Here is a 21,515-nt window from a genome sequence, read left to right as displayed (position 1 = left end):
GAGGAGGACATAAGGTTATTCTAGGCAGGTGAAGAACTGATATTGCTTAATTCAGTATAGTTGTATAAATTTTGAAGCTGAACTGCATGAATTAAATCCCAGCTCAAATACTAGTGTGATTAAAGGCAAAATGCTTTCAAGTTCCAGAGGGCAAAACTAGGGACTTAAAAGAATTTTTAAGCAAGAGCCTTAGAGCAAATGGAGCCATGCCACCAAAACCCACCTTTCTCTGTGCCCTGGGCACATTCAGATCTGTCATCATGTCCTCACAATAATGCTGTCAGTTGGTAATCCTGATCACTTCCACTTGAAAGATGACATAGAGAACCAAAAGGAGTAGGTAGTGGCTGAAGGTAATACAACTCACAAGAATCGGAGCTGGGAATTCATTCCACGTCTCAGATCCCCGAGATGAGTTTTCCCCGCTGTGGTTCTATGTGTTGCTTTCAGGCAGAGGCTGGAAGACCTTTTGTTGGGATGTTACAGAGGAGATTGTTTGACTGATTGATTTAATTTTTGAGATAGAGTTTCGCTCTGTCACCCAGGCTGGAGTGCAATGGTGCAGTCCCAGCTCATGGCAACCTCCACCTCCTGGGTTCAAGCAATTATCCTGCCTCAGCCTCCCAAGTAGCTGGGATTACAGGCAGCTGCCACCATGCCCGGCTAATTTTTTGTAGTTTTAATAGAGATGGGGTTTCACCATCTTTGCCAGGCTGGTCTGGAACTCCTGACCTCAGGTGATCCACCCACCTTGGCCTCCCAAAGTGCAGGGATTACAGGCATGAATCACCATGCCTGGCCCAGAGAAGATTTAAATAGGCAATGCAGAGGTGAGTTAAAGCCCTAGGATTACCAGACCTAGTTCTTCAGTCCAGCGAACACCCTCACCAGAATCCTGTTAAGGTGCTCTCCAAGTGACTATGAGGCAACTAGACTGAGTGTGGCCATGTGTTCATCCACACCAGGAAGGCACTGACCCCACACTGAGGCAATCCGTGGGGCAGCAAAACTCTGCTGGGCTGGAAACGCAAGGTATTCAAGGGATGAGGTGTGTAAAGCCAACAGATGGGACTGAAATGTGAGAAAATACTTTGTGAGCCCCCTTGTTGAGAAGAAAATGAACCCTTGCCTCTACAGTACAGAGGTTAGGCATGGGCTCTGCCAAGCAGATGGCCTGGGTTTGAATCTCTGCTTTGCTGCTAGTCCTGGGGAGATCACTAATCTCTCTAGGCCTGTTTCCTCATCCTACAGATGTGGCTATTTGATCAGACCACAGAAGGCCCTGACAGCTCACAATTTCTATGAACTTCTCGTAGACCAAATTATTCTAGTCATCTACCCAAATGGGCTGGTTCAAGTCCTGTGAATTAGAGGTCTCTTCTGACACAAAGTTTTGCACCTGAGGTTGCTCTCGACAAAACATTTTAAGAGGATTTTCTCTCATTTTTCTCACTCTTGATCAGTCCTTTTCCTGAACATGTTTTGGACACATGTCTTTCTAGGTTGGTTAGAAGTGCTCTGTATACGGTATCTCAGATGTCCCAAAGCTGTCAAAAGAGAAATTCCTCAGCTCACTCATGTCTGCTGAATATTTTTTTTAGGTTAAGAAAAGAAAAAAAAAACAAGCCTGCTCAAAGTAGTTAAAATCACAGCTTTGAATCCTCAACCAAAGTAAGTCCAGCTCAGGAACTGTTCTCCCCTTAGACACACTTCTTTCCTGAAACTGATTAACATGACTAGAAATGAGAGGGCTGGTGGGAATGTCCCTGTCCTTTAATAAAATAGAGAACTTTGGGGGCTGGAAACCTGTAGGTTGGGAATTGGGAGACCTCAGTTTGCTCCTCATTTGTCCCTGAACTGCTGAGCAGACATTGCAATTACCTCTAGTGAGTACACAATGAGTACAAAACATGAGAGAAGTACTAGGTGTGCAAAAGGAAACAAGATGTGAATTCCTTGACGTTTAAATGCTTAAAGTCTAGGAAGAGTGATAATGCAGGACCACAAATAACTAAGACACAAGGAAAAGTGTGACACAGAGGCACCAAGTAGTGGGGAGACACAAAAATTTTCTCCATGAGAATATGGGGATAAAGTGAGGTCCACAACCTCACTTCTAATTTGGGGCTATAGTGCGGTTCTAATTTGGGGTTATAGTGCGGTCACCAGCTGCTGGTTGTGAATACTTGCTATATGGTATCCAAAAGGAAGCTCTATTAAATCCAAGAGCCATGTCATGTCTGCTAAAACCGAGCAAACCTTCCTATTAGGTACCGATGGTTCATTAAACCCAGAGAGAGATTCTGTCTCCACAGAACTGATTGGAATGTTGGGGGTACCACACATACATACAACATTCCTTCATCTAAAAATTCCTCACTTCCTTGGCTTTGGTGTTGATATGATTTGGCTGTGTCCCCACCCAAATCTCATCTTGAACTGTAGCTCTCATAATTCCCACGTGCCATGGGAGGGACTCTGTGCGAGGTAACTGAATCATGGGGGCAGGTCTTCCCCATCTTGTTCTCATGATAGTGAATAGTCTCATGAGATCTGATAGTTTTATAATGTGGAGTTCCCCTGCACATGCTCTCTTTGCCTGCCACCATGTAAGATGTGGCAAGAGGTAAGCACATCTTACTTACCACAAAATGCTCCTCCTTGCCTTCTGCCATGATTGTGAGGTCTCCCCAGCCATGTGGAACTGTGAGTCAATTAAACCTCTTTCCTTTATAAATTACCCAGTCTCGGGTTTGTCTTTATTAGCAGCATGAGCACAGACTAACACAGGTGACTATACCATCTCCTGGTTCTCCTCCTGTCTCCCATTTCTTCCTCTCTCTGTGTTTCATGCTCCTCTTCCTCTGCTTACCTCTCAAATGAAACATCCTGGATCTCCTCTGGGTCTTCAACCTCCAATCACCAGCTTCAACCTCAGTCTGTGTGCATGTGTGTGTGTGTGTGTGTGTGTGTGTGTGTGTGTATGATGGAGCTTCGTTCTGTCACCCAGGCTGGAATGCAGAGTCACACTCTCGCCTCACTGCAACCTCTGCCTCCTGGGTTCAAGTGATTCTCCTACCTCAGCCTTCCAAGTAGCTGAGGCTAGAGACACATGTGCACCCAGCTAATTTTTGTATTTTTAGTAGAGACAGGGTTTCACCATGTTAGCCAGGCTGGTCTTGAACTCTTGACCTCAGGTGATCCACCTGCATGGCCTTCCAAATTGCTGGGATTACAGGCGTGAGCAACTGTGCCTGGCCTCAACCTCAGTTTTGCTGTTAATAACTCTCCATCCACTTCTCTCCTCAAAAGCAAGGCCTGGGTTTACAGCTCTCTACTGGCCATCTTCACCTGGCTGTCTTGAAGGCATTTCAAATGTAACTTGATTATGGTGGATCTCACCACATTTCCTCCTCCCTCTAGATGTCTTGGTCAACATCTTTCCTTGCCAAACGTTTCTCTTTTCTGTTCCAGTCAATGACATCTTCAATTACTCAAGTAATCTCAATTACTCAAGGTGGATTCTCCTGAATAGGAAACCAAGTGGTGCTCACCTTACATCCAGAATCTCTTCCAGATTCTCCTCTTTCCCTTTCTTTTCCATCCTATGCCTCATGTGTAGGACCATGCCCAACTCCTGAGCATTCCCAGAGTAACTTTCTCTCCAGCCTCACCCCAGGTCCTCTACAACCTTTGCCACAGAGCTTGACCTGTTCCCAAACTCCTTTGCACATGCATCCCTTTTGTCCAGAACACTCTTCTCACCACTCTCTGTGCTCCCTAGAGTCCAAGGTCCAGTTCAGCTGCCACAGTCTCCAAAACATCTCTCTTCTTGAGTCCTCTACAGACCTGTTCCTCTGTCCTCTGTGTTCCTGGGCCTCTGTTTCTGCACTTGTCAAAGAGCAGGCATGCTTACCTCTTCCCCCAGAGCTCCTTGAGGGAAGCAAATGTGTCCTATTTGTCTTTATCACTGACATGCCTAGAGCACAACCAAGCATACACTCAGCACTCCAGGACTGTTGACATCCCTTCTCCCATTCTGTGTTGGTGGAGACATGCTAAGGGGGAAATGATGCAGGCAGGGTGGGGGGTGAGGGAGGGCCTCTGCAGGGGGAAGTCAAGACTGAAGCAAGCACTAGGAAGCCACCTGCCCAAGGGTGAGAGCTGAACCCATGTGAACAGGGAAAAGAATAAATGAAAAGGCAGTCAGAGAGCCAAGGAAGACCCCTACTTTTGTGTCTTTCTCTCTCTTTCCCTGTGTGTCTCTCTCTGTTTCTGTCCCCTCATCATGTTTCCCTTTTCGTGAAAAGTGTTTTGAATGGATTTTTTCTGACTTGTTTTTCTTACCTTTGTGTCACATGGTCATTCATTCTCTATATTTTATTCTGACGTTTTTTCTTTCTGCATTTCCTTACTCAGCTTGCCACCAACATAGAGATAATTGTTCATATTTGTGCATGGCTCTATGTGTCTTTGTTTTAAAGGGATATGACCAAGAGGAGCATTTTAAACATGTCTCTCCTTGACACACCTAAGCCAACTCCTTTATATTGAATTTCCATGGATTGAGTACATTGGCTCCCAGCAGGTCAGGGCCCTCAAGGTGATAGCCTGGTCCCTGATCCTTGGTCTTGTGTGACTGCCAGCATTATTGTCCCCTTTGGGACTCAGCCTTTGTGGTGAATGCATGCAGAGATCTTTTGCTTACCAAGCTTGTAGATGAAAATACAGAGGCATGAGCTAGGAAAGAGCTTGACCCCCTAGCTCAGTGGAGCAAGGCTAGGAAAAGAACACAAAAAGACCTGGCCTGGAAGGGGCAGAGGAGCTGGTAAGGAAGCTTTCAACCCTGACAACAGTCCACAAGGGAGCTGCTTTTCACTGACACCAGTGCTCCTGAGGACCAGAATGGCTGATCACGGCCAGCCACATTAAATACGTAATTTCAGAAATGCGATCAAACTGTCTTCCTGCCAGAGCTATGAAGCAAATCCCATACAGAGCCGGAGGTCCTTTGTGTTTCCCATTTTTGATTCTGTGTTAGGCTGATTTTTTTTTTTTTTTTTTTTGAGAGAGAGATATTTAATTTACCTAGTCTTTTCAATCAAAGAAATTGATACATTAACAGGATGGGTGGTGATGGTGGCAGTGGCAGGGAAAGTAATTAAAGAGTCTAATTTTTCTTTCTAAAAGCACCAGCCCCTGAATTGGATAGGTCCCCTTGGACTGGAAAGCACACAAAGTTTGAATAGAACTTTTATTCAAATCTAACAATTATTTTGTTGTGCTTAGATGTTGGGATGTTGGGAAGAATATTTTCTTTTCCAGGAGCCAATGTTCTGGACATTAGGGGGCTGGATCAGTTTCTTAGGGCAGTCATAACAATGTACCTTCAACTGGGCAGCTTAAAATAATGGAAATTTATTTTCTCACAGTTTTGGAGGCCAAAAATTCAAAGTTAACATGTAGGCAGGGCCATGCTCTCTCTGAGGCACTAAAGAAGGATTTGTTCCAGGCCTTCCTCTTGGCTCCCAATGCCGCCCGCAATCTTTGGTGTTCCTTGGCTTGTAGACACATCACTCTAATTTCTGACTCCATAGTTACATGGTGTGCACCTTATATGTGCCTGTGTTTTATCTTCTCATAAGGACACCAATCATATTGGATTAAGGCCTATCCTAATCCAGTATGGTCTCATTTTTATTTGATTGCAAAGACTCTATTTCCAAATAAGATCACATTCACAGGTACTAGGGCATTAGAACTTTAACAAAATTTTGTGGGGAGACACAAGTCAATCCCCAGGGACCATAGTCTGGGATGGGGAGGGAGGGCAGAGAAGACAAGACTACCTGCAGTGCTAAGGGGATTCCACTCATGGTTAGAGAGGGTTCAATTACTTGGCCTGCCTGGGATAGTCTCCATTTGGTGATATCAAGTCTTGGTCCCATAGCTACCCAAGGTCTTAGACATCAGATTGATCATTCAGCTAAACACCAGGTCATCCAGGAAGTGGGCATGCTCTCCAGGCAGGGAAAGCTCATCTTTGAAATAACTTTGTGATATGATAGAAAGAGCACTCATAGAGTCAGAAAGTCCGGGTTCATTCTTTTCTAATGGCTCACCTAACCCCGTAAATTGAAAGCACATTAATAAACTCCTTTGACCCTCGATTTGTATTCCCATAAAAATAAAATATAAAATAATTTTCATCTACTGCAATTTTATAATACAACTTAAATGAGAAAGGTGGGTAAAAGAGTTTTGCAATGTATCATGTTTTGTTTTTTTAAATAAATGAAAAGTCCCTTTCTCCTGCTCATATGGGTAGAACTTTTCGTCATTCTGTTTAAAAAGTTGATGTCCCAAACTCAGAGTGGGCAAATATGATTTAAAGCTGGAAAGGATACCATCTGTCTCTGTGGCTCTAAAACTGAAGGTGATCAAAACTGCCTTTCAAAACCCCCAGTGGCCTCAATCTTTTAGCATCTGGTGCTACCTGATGGAACAGATTTTTATCTGGGTAGGTAGTTAGAGCCTAATCCTTTAGCCAAGCCTATAAATAAGTCTAAAGGCATTAGAGCTGATGATAAAAAGAAAAATAAAGTCTTTCTTCAGACGTCCTCCCTCTCAAAGCCTTAGGGGAGGAATGTGCAGCCCTTTGCTCGCTGATGATGAAATTAGTGGGCACTCGTCATTCAACACAAAGGCGAGAAAGGACTGGAATCTGATGTCAAAAGCCACGGGAGAGAATATATTTTACACAGCATATCAGGCCCCAACACAAATCAGAAGAAATACGGGGAGCCTTCAAAAAGGTAGGTCAAACTTTTTCCTCAAGCAGATAATTACATACTAGGGGTGAGTAAATCTTATTAGCCTCTTTCCACCTCGTCTCTTCTCATAAAACACTGGAAAGAAGAAAGCCATTCCAATTCAGAACTGGACAGCTCACCCAAGAGAGGCCTAGCCTAGTGGTCATCAGGACACCTGCGGTCAGGTTGTTGATGCTCACTCTCATTCCCCCACCCTGACATCCCCCCACCAGAATGCAGGTGAAGAGAGCCAGCCAAGCATGAAGTTCCATGATGGACTTGCAGAGACTTGGTGAATTCTCACTGTCTGAAGAACGATCCCTTCAGGCAGCAATTTTCCAGTCAAATTTATCTGCCCAAGTTTGAGGCCTTAAAATTAATGAAGTTGTTAACATTTCTTAAAATGTCTTTCACGGCAGTTGAAAGGTATGGATTTATCACCCAACTTGGCTGGCCTCTTTGATTCATAGACATGTGGGCTGAGCTCTGACCAGCATCCTTAAGGGGACCAGACTCTTGGCCTTAGCTCTGCCTTTAGCTTGTTCTGCAGTGGGTCTTGGGGCAAGTCCTTGTCTGTGCTCTGAGGTCAGCCCACCGGGGACACTATGGCAATGGGCTTAGCTGCCTATGGAATGATTTCTCTGGCCTATGAGCACTGAAAGGGAAGGGCCAACCCTTACCTGTCTTTATGTTTGCATCACGTCCCACATCAGGCACAGGGCCAAGCACACAGAGATGGTGATGGTGGTGGTAATGTCTTTATAAGTCTCAGCTGAATTAAATATGGCAGAAAGATGTAAAGCCTCTGGAATGCCCACCATGATCAGTTAAGGAACCACCAATGAAGAATCAGCTCCTCCTTCCCCATAAATCAATAGCAACAATGGTGATGACTTGGGCACTCTTACCCAGAACTTGGGCAGTAACTGCCAATGGTTTGGGTCCTCTCCTCTGCCAAGAAGGGAAATCATGAGGATTCCAGGCCATAAGGAGAGTTTGAAAGAGATCTTGAAAAACCTCCAGATCAATTCCTTTACCCTAAGGTGGCATGCCATTTCACCCTCATTTTACAGATAAGGAGGATGAAGCTCAGGGAGCAACAAATGGGTTTATCAGGGCCAAGCCGTGGGTAGGAGGCAGCTTAATAAGCTTTCACGATTTTCTCCTTTTGACCTGCAACCTCTTACAAGATGCTCTGCAGGGAACAAATATGTTACCCTCTGCAGCATGGAGGGGGTAGATTTGCCCCTTTGGGCATTCTGCATTTTATAAAAATTGTCCTTCTGTAGAGATACTGAATGACTTTGGGAGCAAAATCAAAAATGTTACCTGAAGACCAGTTGTATCGCAAATCTGGTTACAAAGCATTAACAATGCAAAGATCCAGATATCAATTATTTATAGGTACTTGCCCTTATCATAAGGTGACACTCAGTGTCTGGCTTAAATAAAATCAGGAAGTAATTCTTATCTGGAATCTCCTCTCAACCACTGATCTTTCTCTCCTGCGAGGCCTGCTTAAGAGTCGCAGGAAACATTCCAGCACAGAAGATAATTCTAAACTGCCCTAGGGTTTTTGATGGATTTTTTTTTAAGTTCAAAATATGGTACAGAAAGGTACAATTAATATGAACCAAGAGCGTTATAGATGAGAGACAGCAGGCTTTGGACTGGAAGCTTTTCTACAGTGAGTGGAACATCTCTGTTAGGTGCATTTTAAATAGCTTAGGCCCAAGGGTATAGACTGCATAGAGGAATAGGTAAATATGCCCAGAAGGGACTCTAGAACTCAGTGCCACACCAGGTTTATAAATACTTAATTGAATCAGGCCTGATGAATGAGTTTCATCTCTGGAGGCCTTTTGCATTCATTCATCATAAATATGAGGCTGGTGCGAAAGTAATTGTGGTTATTGCTATTGAAAGTAGCCATTGAAAAACTAGTAAGTCTTTATGCATAACTTCCATGCGATAGAATAAAGTGGAAAGCAAAGCTTAGTGCCTGTCCTTATGGGGTTCACCCTAGAGGAGTTCAAGAGAATTAAAATGTTCATTTGGAAATGCTTCTTCTCTCCTCTAAATCTTCTCACTGCAGAGACCCAGCTACTATCAACTGTTAGAATGAGCACAGAGAAGGAGGAATCTTATACCATGTAAAGGCAGCCTCCTGAGGGCTCCTAGGACAGGACCTACCAGGCTGGGTAGGTGGCACCTGGGAGAAAAAATGAAAGTAGGGGAAGAACTCTGGCTTGGTAGCTGGAGAAACCACTCTGTGTGATCTTATTAAACTTATTTTCTGCATCTGTAAAAATGTAATTGGACCTGGTCTCTTCATGTTGGATGCTGTTGCAGAATCAAATGAACCAAAATAATATCAAAGAACATGTTTGGGAAACTTTAAGGAGCTTCTTAACTGTAAGCGGCCCTGGAAGACCTGTGACACTCACAATAATAATCCCATCTTAAGAGATTGTGATTGTTGGCCAGGCACGGTGGCTCACTCCTGTAATCCCAGCACTTTAGAAGGCTGAGGCAGGCGGATCATGACGTCAGGAGATCAAGACCATCCTGGCTAACACAGTCAAACCCCGTGTCTACTAAAAATACCAAAAAAAAAAAAAAATTAGCCGAGCGTGGTGGTGGGAGCCTGTAGTCCCAGCTACATGGGAGGCTGAGGCAGGACAACAGTGTGAACCCAGGAGGTGGAGCTTGCAGTGAGCCGAGATCGTGCCACTGCACTCCAGCCTGGGCGACAGAGCAAGACTCCGTCTCAAAAAAAAAAAAAAAAAAAAAAAGAGAGAGAGAGAGATTGTGATTGTTAGAAACACTGTGGGTTAGAACCAGAAAGCAAGCCACAGTCAAGATGCAAATGAGCATCTCCCCTAATGATTGATAAGGGGATGGCTGGAATACTATACACCATAAAGGCTAAGTGGTAGGGATATGGCAGCCACAAAGCCCTTGGCTCCCATCAGGATACAGAATGCAGCTGGAATGGCCTGGCTGGAATGGTCCACGGGGTTGAGCATCACTGGGAGTCAGAGGGTTCAGAAAGACTTCTTTTGCATATAGGGAGCTGAGGGAATCCCCTGGAGCACTATGAATCCCAAACTGAAACTCACAAAGTCCTTATTACGAGATGGTGACCGTGCATCTCAAGTAACTATTAAACATGTACTTACCATATCGGCTGCGATGAGACAGGAAAGGGAAGGAGTCTTTCATTATCCAGGTGAGATTCCATGTAAAATAATCAGGAGGAGAAGGCATGTTTGTTGGTGATTCCAAGAAGCTATGACCTGGACATAAAAACAAAGAAAACACTGATCCATGTGCTTGGAGTGTGTCTTTTAGCTGTCACTCAATATCAGTCAAAAATGAAGTTTATAAGGGGCTTTCACGACACCCATCAGAAAGATGAGGGGGAAAAAATTGAGCCACTAGTAGACTGAGTTGACCTCAGGACCCCGATGTACATTTTCTACCAAGGGCAGACAGATATAAGGGGTCTGAATGTTCTTACCAAGGCCATGCTGAGGATCTCTGGGAGACGAACTAGAAGCCAGGGCACTTAACGGCTTGGTCTAAGAGTTCTACCCAAGGTCTATTCTGCCTATAATAATTTGTGCAGCTTTATAGAGAACTCCAATTCATCTCGTCTAGATAATGCCTCCATCTCTACTTTATGTTCAGACTTGTAACTTCATCTAATATTGTTTGCTTGAGTTATTGCCTTATCAATGAGAGGGCTGAAATTTCACTCTGAAGTCATGAGTTCTTAACAATTATGTTATTTTCAGGGTTGTGGGGGAAGCTAGGGGACTGTAGTTTTCCCAAAGCCAAGAGGCCAGAAAGCCAAAAGGATTAATGTTTCTGATTTGCATGACAGAAAGAAGGCTTGAAAGAAAAGCAGCAGAGAAGCATTATTCCTGTCCTTAGCAGCACCTCAAGTGTATTTTGTGTGGCGAAAAGTCATTACAATATATCTACAAATCAAGTGATCACACACTGCCTGCTCTAACACAGTGCTTTCCAGAAAATCCCAAGGTCAGTCACTATTTGCTAATGTTTTATGGCAGACAAAAAGCCTTTTTTGTTAAAGAAGGAAGGATTTGAGAATTAGTTCTCTTTCATAGATAGATGTGTCACAAGACTGAGTGCAGGGAGGAGGGAAGGAAGGAAACTAGCATTTCTTCTGTAGTTTCTCTGGTACAGGCGCCATGCTGGAATCTTTACCTACATAATGTCACATGATATTCACCGTGGCTCTCTGAGGTAGAAATGATCATCTCCATTTTACAGCATCAACTGAGACCCAGAGAGGCAAGTGATGGAAGCAGGAACTGAGCCCAGGTTTGCCTCATATCAACAGGCCATGTTCTACGGTGAATGGGCAGATCTGCTACTCTGGTGGTAACTGTTAACCCACTTGGAGGGACTTTGTGAAGAGGAAAAGGAGGAGAAGAAGAGAAAGAAGAAAAGGCAGGCAGTAACAGTAGCAGAAGCATTTTCCCAGTCTGCCTGCTCTGCAGTTTCTTCCGCATTACCCCCTGCACCAGCTCTTGCAGGTTCTGGTCTCCTACCTCTAACTCCCTTTTAGGATCAACCCCACTTCACACACTTGAAGGAAATCTCTGGCCTGATTACACATGGCAGTCTCTTGTTTCCAGACCCCTCCACTATTTTACCTGCAGGTGCTGCCCTTAGGCAATGCTTATTAAAGGCCCTTGTGCCCTGCAACTGGGACAGGATGGGCATTCCACGGTCTACTTCCTAAAAAAACATTTTAATCTCTGCTTTCCGTAGCTCTGAGTTGGAAGTGCTGGCTCCTGGGTATCTAGGAGAGAATTTTTACTTTTCTCTTATATTTGGTCTACAGAGATTAGAACGGAATTGATTGGTGCCAGGTACATCTTTCTGCAGCATTTCTGCAAAACAGCTCGGAGGAAATGCACTGAAAGGGGTGAGAGTCTGTGCTCGTGAGTTGCAGAGAGAAGCCATCTCATTTCACCTGCACATCAACTCTGTTTCATAGATAGGCAATGGGGCTCAGAGAAGTGAATGCAAAGCCACGTAGGGTTACTTTGGGTGGAGTTAAGTTTATTAGCCTTTTAAAAAATTAGTATGTATAGAGCACATATGGACCAGGTATGATGCTAAGTGCTTTAAATGTGTGATTTTGTTTACTTCTTACAGTAACCTTGTGAGTAAGTTTATTTGTCCTCATTTTGAGGAATGCTGAGGAAATTGAGGCATAAAGAGGTTAGTTACCTTGACTACAGCCACACAGCCAGCAGGAGACAGGAAATCAGGGTCAAAAGACTAGATCAACTGACACTGAAGTCCAAGCTCCTTTCACCACTCTGCACAGGCCACAGACTGGTGCAGGGTGGTCCTCGGCTCTCCACAGGGCCTGGCAGGGTCCCCACGGCACAATGGCTGAGGTCGGACGCCACCACTGAGCACGCTTCAGAACAGGGCAAGTGGGAAGGGTCTGGGAAGACTCGGACAATCAATCCCCTGCAATGACTCCCATGTGAATAAAAATTCACTTAGACTCTAGGTCTGAGTCATCGGCTAATCTCAAATTTTATGTAGCTTTGAAGTGACAGGAAGACTAAGCCTAGGTTATACTTTCCTGTTTCTAAGTGATGTCATTTTTCTGAACCATTCAGTTTGGGAATGATATTAACTTCTTCCTGGATGTGAAGAACCAGGCAGATGGGGCTAGACTTCAGGAAGCACTTATGAATCTGTGAATGGGTACGGAATGGCAGATAACTTTGATATGAATGGGGGCCAGATAATATATTCAGGGGTTAAAAAAAAAGAAAGCTTTCAAAAGGAAGGGCTCTGAGGGCTGGGTCATGACTCAGCAAGGTAGTATGGACATCACTGTGGGCCATCCCTTCAGAAGCATGAGCTTAAAGCCTTTTATATCACAAAACACCAATAACTTGCCAGTCATCCACAGGGTTGAATATTGCAGGGTTGAAAAAAAGCAGAAAGTCTTATCTTGCCCTTACAGGAACTCCTAGAATTTCTTCCAGCCAGTGGGTTCACAGGGTGTCCAATCTTACCCCTGAGAGTAGGGAGTGCAAGTGATAAGTCGGATGAGGCTAGGGAGCTAATGTGGGGGTCAGCCAAAAGGCTGAGCCTCCCCACCTGAAAAGTCAAGGATCAAGGAAAGCAAAGCCCACATGAATGCAGTTGTTTGCCAAAATCAGAAGCATTGGAACAGAAATGAGTGCTAGTCAAAATTCATAGAATACACATCAATGTAGACTATAAAGAACAAAATACTTCTGCATTTAACAAGTACAGGGTCAAGACCCTGTCTGTTCCCATCACGCTCTTTACCCTTGCCCTACCCAACCACTGCAGGGAAGGATTTTCTAGCAGAAAGAGAAGCCATGCCATCAGAAGCAATCCATTTAAGCTAGAGAAAGCCTTGTCTTTTCAGAGTTCCACTCTGAAAATACGAGGATCCAGAGTGAAATGGGCCTCATCAATGCAGATATATGGGTGAAGGTATGAATGCAGACCAACTGGCTCAAGTAGAGTGACTCTTGGACCTTGGAAGATGAAGCATAGAGGAGAAAGGAGTGGGGAAATAGGAGCAGGAGCTTCTGGGTGCCCAAGTGAGGCAGACAAGTGAAGGCCTGAAGAGAAATGAGGAAGAAATATACCTGGACTGAGGGCATTATTGATTTGCTAGCGATACAATTGTTGTTGTTTTTCTGATGATTTCTTAAGCCCTTTCTAGGCACTGCAGGGTATCAAGGCAGAGTGAAAACCTCAAGCTCTTGACACTCTGCATTTTTCACTGTGTATCATCCCCCTAATGTCCTCAGCTTCAGCTCGAGGGCTCATCTCTATCATAATTCCATTGCATACAATCTCAATTCCTTTGCCTCTTTCTTTACAATTATCCTGGAGCAGGTGGATGTGGTAGTGGGAGAAGAGGGGTGGAGGAACACACAACAGTGCTGACAGGCCTCGTTTTAAATTCATCACCAGAAACCTCAAGGCCCTCAGGATGGCCCAGGAATCCCATTGCCTTCCCTGACTAACTCAGTTTACTCTCTCTCTTTCCAATACAACTAGTTCAAACTTCCTCTTAAGTTCTCAAACCTCCAGTTCTCCATATGCTTCCACATTCTCAGTGAATGAATTTGTTTCCTAGCTTATTGAGAAAAGAGAAGTGATCTACCCACTTACAGGTATCAGTGCCTTCTCTTCTGTTGTAAAGGATAACAGTCTACACTCTTAAACAGCGCCAGCCTCTTCACTTAGGTGCTAGTCTTGTCTCCTCTCAAGGGATCTGCTATTACGATGGTCCTGCATCAACAATTTTCCCTCTCTACCAAGTCAGTCACACAAACATGCGCCATCTTATAAAGAAAGAAAAAGCTTCTCTGACTGCCACACTCTTCTCCAGCCATTGTCCCTTTACTCTGCGCTTCTTTACAGCTAAATCTATTAAAGGATTTGTCTTTGCTCCTGTCTCCACCTTCTTCTTCCCATGTTCTCTTAAATCCAACAAAATCTAGATTGGCTTCACTACTCCAACTCAAGGTCGCCGACGACCCTAGGCTGCAGATACATTGAACAACTCTCGGTCTTTGTTTTACTGGACCCCTCAGCAGCATTTGCCCCTGCAATTACTCCCTGCTTCTTAGATTTTTCACATCCTGGTCACCACATAGTCTTTGGTTGCCTCCTGCTTCAGTGGGAAGATCCTCTTTATTCTTCTTTGCCAGGTCTTCCTTATTTTCCAAACTGTGGAGGAGGAAACATCTCCTTTTCTGGCAGCACTTGCTTAGGAACTGTCATGGCTGAGTATTGTATTTTATCCCACTGGTTCTAACCAGCTGATGATCAATAAATTTCAAGTGACTGCGGGACACCAGACCCTTCCTGTACATAACTGAAGACTCTTTGCTGACCAATGAAGAGAACTTGTTTATCCACGCTCACACAAACCTATGCATTCATTCATTCTCTTTAGTTCAAAGGACCGATTGTCAATTCCAAATAACCAGAACCACATTATAGCCCTCTTCGTAAGACTTTAAAAACTCTGACTTTTCTTACTTGGAAAACCATACAGTGAATTTCTCCTTGCCTGACATGTAAGTAAGCTTGTCGTAAAAAAACAACAACTCTGTGGGATGTTTATTTTATTATTTGACAGTTGTTAAAAGTTGAAGAACTTGGGCATTTTCTGCATCTAAACTCTCTCTCAAAGTGATTTTACCCAGTTCCATGCCTCTAAATATCATCCACATACTACTGTTACCAAAGTTGTGTCTTCAGCCCAATCTCTCCCCTGAACAACAGAATACACAGAATATACATCCAACTGCCTGCTCAAAATCTCCACTTTATTGCCCGATAAGCATCTGAAATTTATCATGAGCAAGTCAAAAACCTGACCTCCCTTCCCCTAGGTATTCCCCATTTCAGAAAGTGTTACCAATACTCGCCTGGTTGCTTGGGCCAAAAACCAATGAGGAATCCTTAACTTCTTCCTTTTATTCACACCCCACATCAATTCATCAGCAAATCTTGATGGCTCTACCTAAATTTTATCCCTTCTCATCTTTTCCCATCTTGCATCTCTCCATTATTGCTATGAGCTCCCAGAGGGCCCCCCTTCAGTCTGTTCTCTATGTGGCAGTTAGATTGACACTGCAGCCCCTGAAATAGCTTTCAAATTTCTTGCCATAGCCTAGCCCCTAAAGGCCCCACAGGATCTGGCTCCTGATTCTGTCTCTAACCTCATTTGCAACCATTTTCCCTCATTGCTGGAGCTCAATCCCACAGGTCTTCTTGTTCTTTCCCAAACTCACCAAGCACATTCCCACCCCAGGGCCTTTGCACTGGCAGTTCTCTGAGCCGAGGAAGCTCCTCCTACTCAGAGGTATATGGCCACTCCCTCTCTCTGTCCAGGTCCCTGTCCATAGGTCACCTTCCCAGAAAGAACTTCCCTGGTCATCCCGTTGAGAGACAACTCATTATAAGCCACTCCCATCCCTTTGCCCTATTTCTTACACATATATGTGTTCTGTATATTGGTTTATTCATTGTGTACCTCCTGCACTAGTCACTGCTACGTCTCCATGCCTGGCACACAGCAGGCACTCAATAAATATTTGTCAGATAAATGAAATCAGCACCCTGGAGGAAGGTATTATCTCTGGCACTTATTAGCTGTTAACTTCAGGCTAAGCACACACTCTGCCAAACCTCAATTTTCTGAAAATGATGATGAGAATAAGAATAGGGCATATTCTAAAATTTCTCAGGGTTTTGTAAGGGCCACACGAGATAATATGTGCATGACATAGTCTTTCAGTATCAGTCATATCATTCTTAAAATTGTATGCTCCTATCTCTGTTTTAGAATCCAAAATCAGTGGGAGTCTTGGTCTCTTTTCTATATTTAGATCATCTTGTGTCAATAATTACAATGTCCAGAAATCAAAAGTGCTCCAGAGAGCTGCTTCTCTGTTATTCACTAGTTAATCATTAACTTTGCCAACTGTACATGATCACAACTACCCAAATTGCAGCCAGTTGGCAGTGTGTATTTCCAACCTTTATTTTTATATGTCTCACTGCATGTCTATTTATTCCTAAGCCAATGAACATAACATAGTAAATATATCATACTTGTGTCAGTATAAATAATGAAGAGCTATGCATGTGTGATGGTTATTTACATGAATGCCCCAGGCTCACTAGCAAGCATGTTTTACAAACCTACATCAATAAAATGTAACAAATGCTTCTATTCTAAATGCTATTTGGAACAGTTCCTACCTTGCCTGTACACGTTTTACTTATTTATTTTCCTTCCAACAATAAAACAATCAGTGACAGTCTGCTTGTCTTTTCCCCGTTATTTGAAAACACACTTAATAATGCATTCTTTTACAATGATTTTGTGTCACACAAAGCAAAGCTTAATGTGGCCAAATAAATAGTGGTCTGGATGTCAAATCAGGCACAGCTCTCAGAGAGTACAGGGCAGGCCTGTTTTTGGGACTGGCAGCCCCGGGGAAATGGTTTGGGTATTCACTAGGCTGAGCCTGCACCTGTTCAGCAAAAGAAACCTCAGTAAATTTACATGACTCCTAGAGTTAGCGGTGATGGGCGATGTTGTTAATTTAGTCTGAAAAACAGACATGTAATTTCAGAGAAAGGAGAGTTTGCAGATGCACCATTTGTCCTAAACATATAGCCCTCCCCATACCTTCTCTAGGCCTGGAAAATGAGCGGGTTGAACTCACTGCTCGCTAAGGTCCTCTCTGGTTCATACATATTTGGTTCTCTATGGTTTGCTTTCACATTTTCTTCCAGCTGGCTCATTCAGAAGGGAGCTATTAGTGTCAAGGGTGGAATTTGGATGGAATTAAACAGCTCCCACTCCGCCTCACCTTTCTCTAAGCCCCATCCCATCCTGCCAGAGAAGTTTGTGTTCTTTCTTGGTAGCTCAAATATTGAAGCAAAAATTACTCTCCCATAATATTCTCTTGTACTGTCAAAAGTTATAGTTTCAGCATGCATTTCCTGCCTCCCCAAGAGGACCCATGTATAACTTCTGTGTTCACTCAATGGTGAAGGACCTCTGCCAGCCAATGAAAGCATGTACCCCTTCCCAAGGCACAACAGTGAGGAATATTAATAAAGGAAATTGTTAGCATGGTGCCTGCCATTAGGGCTTTGGTTACCTGCAGGGTATCCTATACCAAAAAAAAAAAAAAAAAGAATGACAAAGAGGTTGCTCCAGAAATGGCTAAAGCGTGTAAATTTGGAGCCCAAACACTCTGGCCACTGTTTGCCTTTTCAGCCTTATTTCCCATTCAGAATCCTTCCTGTCACATTCTATCCCATTACTCCTTAGTCTCCAAACTTACGCCCAAGCTAATCTTTGCCTAGAAGATCCTTCTCCAGCCCCTGCTTTCCTAAATCCTACCCCTTCTTAAAGGGCCAGCTCAAATCCCTCCTCCTCAAGGTCCCTGTCTTCCCTGAGCTGGACACCAAAGCAGTTGAGCTGGGATTTGGGTTGTGCCAGAACAAAACTTGAACCTGGGCCCTGAACTCCTTAACCACTTAGGATAGTGGTGTTGAGGTCATTCAACAAACATGTTAATGATGATAGATTGTAACTGCATATTAATTTCACTCACACAACTTAAGCTTCAGGTCTGTTGTTTATGTTGATTTCTTTTCTTTTTTTGCTCATTGATTTAGAAAAAATTAGGAAAAGCATTTCACAGAGGCTGTTTTTGGTTTGGTGTCATGTAGGACATGCTTTGCAGGGGCAGGGGCAGATCAAGACATGGACCTATTTCATCAGTTGAGATACCACATCTATGCAGGTACTAGTGACTCATAATTCACGGCCAAAGTCCAATAACAAAGGCCATGTGACAGCTGATGCCTCCTCTTCAGAATCTGTATCTCTCAGAATTTGATAGTTCCAAGTCACTCATTGCATTTTCACCTTTCCAGAGATGATTTCAGCATCCCAAGCAAGCAGCTCCTGACTCACTCATGAGCCTCACAATGTCTCCTTTGGCCCTGAACCCCTGCTGCAGGTGTGCTTGGTCACTGGCCCTACCTAACTAGCCAAGGTGGACTCATACTGGCTTTTTGCAGCTGTGGAAGACTAATGGGCATTTTTTTTTTTTGAGACGGAGTCTCGCTCTGTCACCCAGGCTGGAGTGCAGTGGCGTGATCTCGGCTCACTGCAAGCTCTGCCTCCCGGGTTCACGCCATTCTCCTGCCTCAGCCTCTCCGAGTAGCTGGGACTACAGGTGCCCGCCACCACGCCCGGCTAATTTTTTGTATTTTTAGTAGAGACGGGGTTTCACCGTGGTCTCGATCTCCTGACCTCGTGATCCGCCCGCCTCGGCCTCCCAAAGTGCTGGGATTACAAGCGTGAGCCACCGCGCCCGGCCGGGCATTTTTATTTTACTAATCCGAGACAGCAAATATCACTCTCCAGGTGGCCTGATTCTTAACACACCCGCACTCCCCACCCCAGTAAGACCTGAGTGCTTCCATTAGCAGGGCAACATGACTATCTGCTTGGGTCCATTTCTGTGGTTTGCTTGTACTCTACTCCTTATGAAATTTACTCCACTGTGATCTTAAGCCTATTTTCTCCCCCCAAAATATGTTGACTAGAATAATAATCAAAAGGAAGGCTTTGAACTGCCACCAGGCCTTTCATCTTGTGATCTCAGAGAGCTTTACCAAGCACTAAATAATTAATGTACTGAAAGTGATTCAAAGACACAAAGACACAAAGACAGGGCAGCCTGGAAAACCAAGTCCATCAACAAAAGACCTTTTTCTTTTGGAGTGAGAGAGTCCTGGTAAGGATAATCACCCACCAGCAGGCCCAGGAGTCTCCGGACATGTTAGACAAGAGGCTACAAACTATCCAAGAACAACTGGCTCTTCTCTTGACCTGATGTTTCAAGTTGAGAAGTAACGGTTACCAGGATGACTCCTGAAATCATGCAGTGAGTGCCCTGGGGAGAGTGTGACCCATTTTCACAGGAAGAAGGAAGCTCCAGTGTGGAAGAGTGGACTGCAACTGTGTGCACATTCACCATGACTTAGGGCTCCCTGATGCCTTTCAGGGGCATCTGCTTTTGTGATCCTTACAACAACCTTGGTAGTTAACCTCTTTTACAGATGAAAAGATTGAGGCTCAGAAAGCACAAATGCCCAAGGTCACATGCCAGTGAGTACTAGGATAGGATGTATGACTGTAGACCTCTGATGTGTGGACCAGCTAGGAATGCCACTCTACAGTACAAATCCCTTGCAGGTGACGATTGTCCTGGGGAACAGGGGTTGGGAATTAAATACAGAAGAAAGAAACTGACCAGGTCAGAGATGCTTGCTGCATTCTCCTAACTGAGGACAATAGATCCCTTTGGGTCAACCAGGAAGTCGACCTAGAAACACACACCTTCCATCAGGGCAGCTGGCTCTGTGGGGCCTCCGGCTCAGCCACGACTGTTTCCATGGCAACCACCACAAAGCCTGATGCCTGGATCCTTGAAATTGGTCCTTGGCTTGTCCAAGGTAAGATGCTTAGGGTGAGGGGAAGAAGAGGGACAGAACACTTTCTCTTAACTTCCACACCTTTCAATCTCTCTTTATCTACTTGTCACCCCTGTCATTTCAGGATAGAGTCTATCCTCTAAGAAGTGCCAGCTCCAGATACCACATTACTCAGCACAAAGGCCCCTCACCATGACTGAACTCATTTCCAGAGATAGGCTGATGTGCTAGAGGACTGTGTTCTCAGGTACAGCAGTGTTACTGCATGACTTTGGGTAAGCTGCGTAACCTTTTTCAAGCTTTGTTTCTCTGCATGTAAAACAGAACTCATCATGCTTTCCCAGCCAACTTTTGGGATGCTCAGAGAATTAATGAGACAGTATCTACAAAACCCTCAGGTTCTTTTGAAGAAAGGTACACTAGAAATCCTTGTGCTTTTACTAAGGGGTATTGGCATGATGCTATATTTTAAATCACTCTTCACCTGTATTACTAAAATAAACTCAGCTTGTATTAAAATAGATAGGCCAACAGCCTGATTGACTTCATCCTACTCTGGCGCTATGTGACCTTTGTTGCTTCCATTCATCTTGCACTGTTAACAATGGTGATCAGTGTTACCCTTGGCCTCATGCAGAGACTCAGAGTGGGGGAGCTGGGAGGGGCCATGAAGACTATTTATCTGTGTCTTCCTATCACACATGTGAGGAAGCTGAAACACAGGAAGGAACGATGCTTCACCCAAAGTCATCTCGTTAGTGAAAAAAATCACAAAATCTGATCTTCTGTGCCCCCATTCTATGCCTCACCCACCACAGCAGAAGGTAGCAAAGAAAGGAAGAGGGAGAAGAAATAGGGAGACATGTTTTTGTTCTTTAAACCTTTAAACTGCAATACTCTGGGATGTTTAAAAAAAAAAAAAAAACAAACTCACTAAGAAAGAAACCAATACTTCCTGTGTGTCTATTACACATGGTGCCCGGCACCATACTGGGGGCTTTATAATCATTGCCCCACAAATCCCACAATTTTCTGAGTGGGGATTATTATTACCATTTTCAAACGCGGGAACTGAGGCTCAGAGAGGTTGAGTAACTTGTCCAAGGTTCTGGAGCCAAAAGGGATGGAGCTAAGATTAATTCATTAATTCCATTCATACTTCCTGAGTATCTCCTATGTGCCGAGCTCTGCCCTTGGCAGTTGGGCTGCATTCGTGAGTGGAACCCCACACTACCCTCTTAAAGCTTCCAGGCTGAGGAGCTTAGAGCGTGGAAGGCAGCAGACAGCCGTCCAACAACCTCTCAAGTCCTTTTGACATCTTGATGTTGTTATCCATTGTGAAGGAGATAGACACAACCCTATGAGAACGTATGATGAGGGATCTGACTTCATTATGAGAGCCAGGGGAAGATTACCTGAGAAGCTGATGCCTGAGCTGAGGCCCTTAACCAGAGGAGTAGAGTTAACTAGTTAAAGGGAGTGGGGTAGGATGGGAGGCTGGAGAAGGCAGGGGTCTATTGAAACTCAAGTCTCTCAGAACGGAGCACCAGCTCCTTATTTGCCACCAACAAAGGTGAGGCATTATAGAGGAACCTTGATAGATGGCCCAAT

At 44.3% G+C, this 21,515-nt stretch overlaps 1 protein-coding gene across 1 annotated transcript in view; it reads right to left on the bottom strand.

Annotated features, from left to right (window-relative positions):
* The window catches only part of ALK (ALK receptor tyrosine kinase), a 744,900-nt gene that overhangs the window by 517,166 nt on the left and 206,219 nt on the right, over window positions 1–21,515 (bottom strand). Inside the window, exon 2 of the mRNA XM_055254443.2 lies at window positions 9,995–10,111. Coding sequence (XP_055110418.2) covers window positions 9,995–10,111 — 117 coding nt within the window. The remainder of the gene's footprint in view (window positions 1–9,994; window positions 10,112–21,515) is intronic.

This window comes from Symphalangus syndactylus, chromosome 18 (genome assembly GCF_028878055.3).
Source record: "Symphalangus syndactylus isolate Jambi chromosome 18, NHGRI_mSymSyn1-v2.1_pri, whole genome shotgun sequence".
NCBI classification, from domain to species: domain Eukaryota; kingdom Metazoa; phylum Chordata; class Mammalia; order Primates; family Hylobatidae; genus Symphalangus; species Symphalangus syndactylus.
Note: the sequence above shows the minus strand (reverse complement) of the source record. Positions and strands in the feature narration are given on the sequence as shown.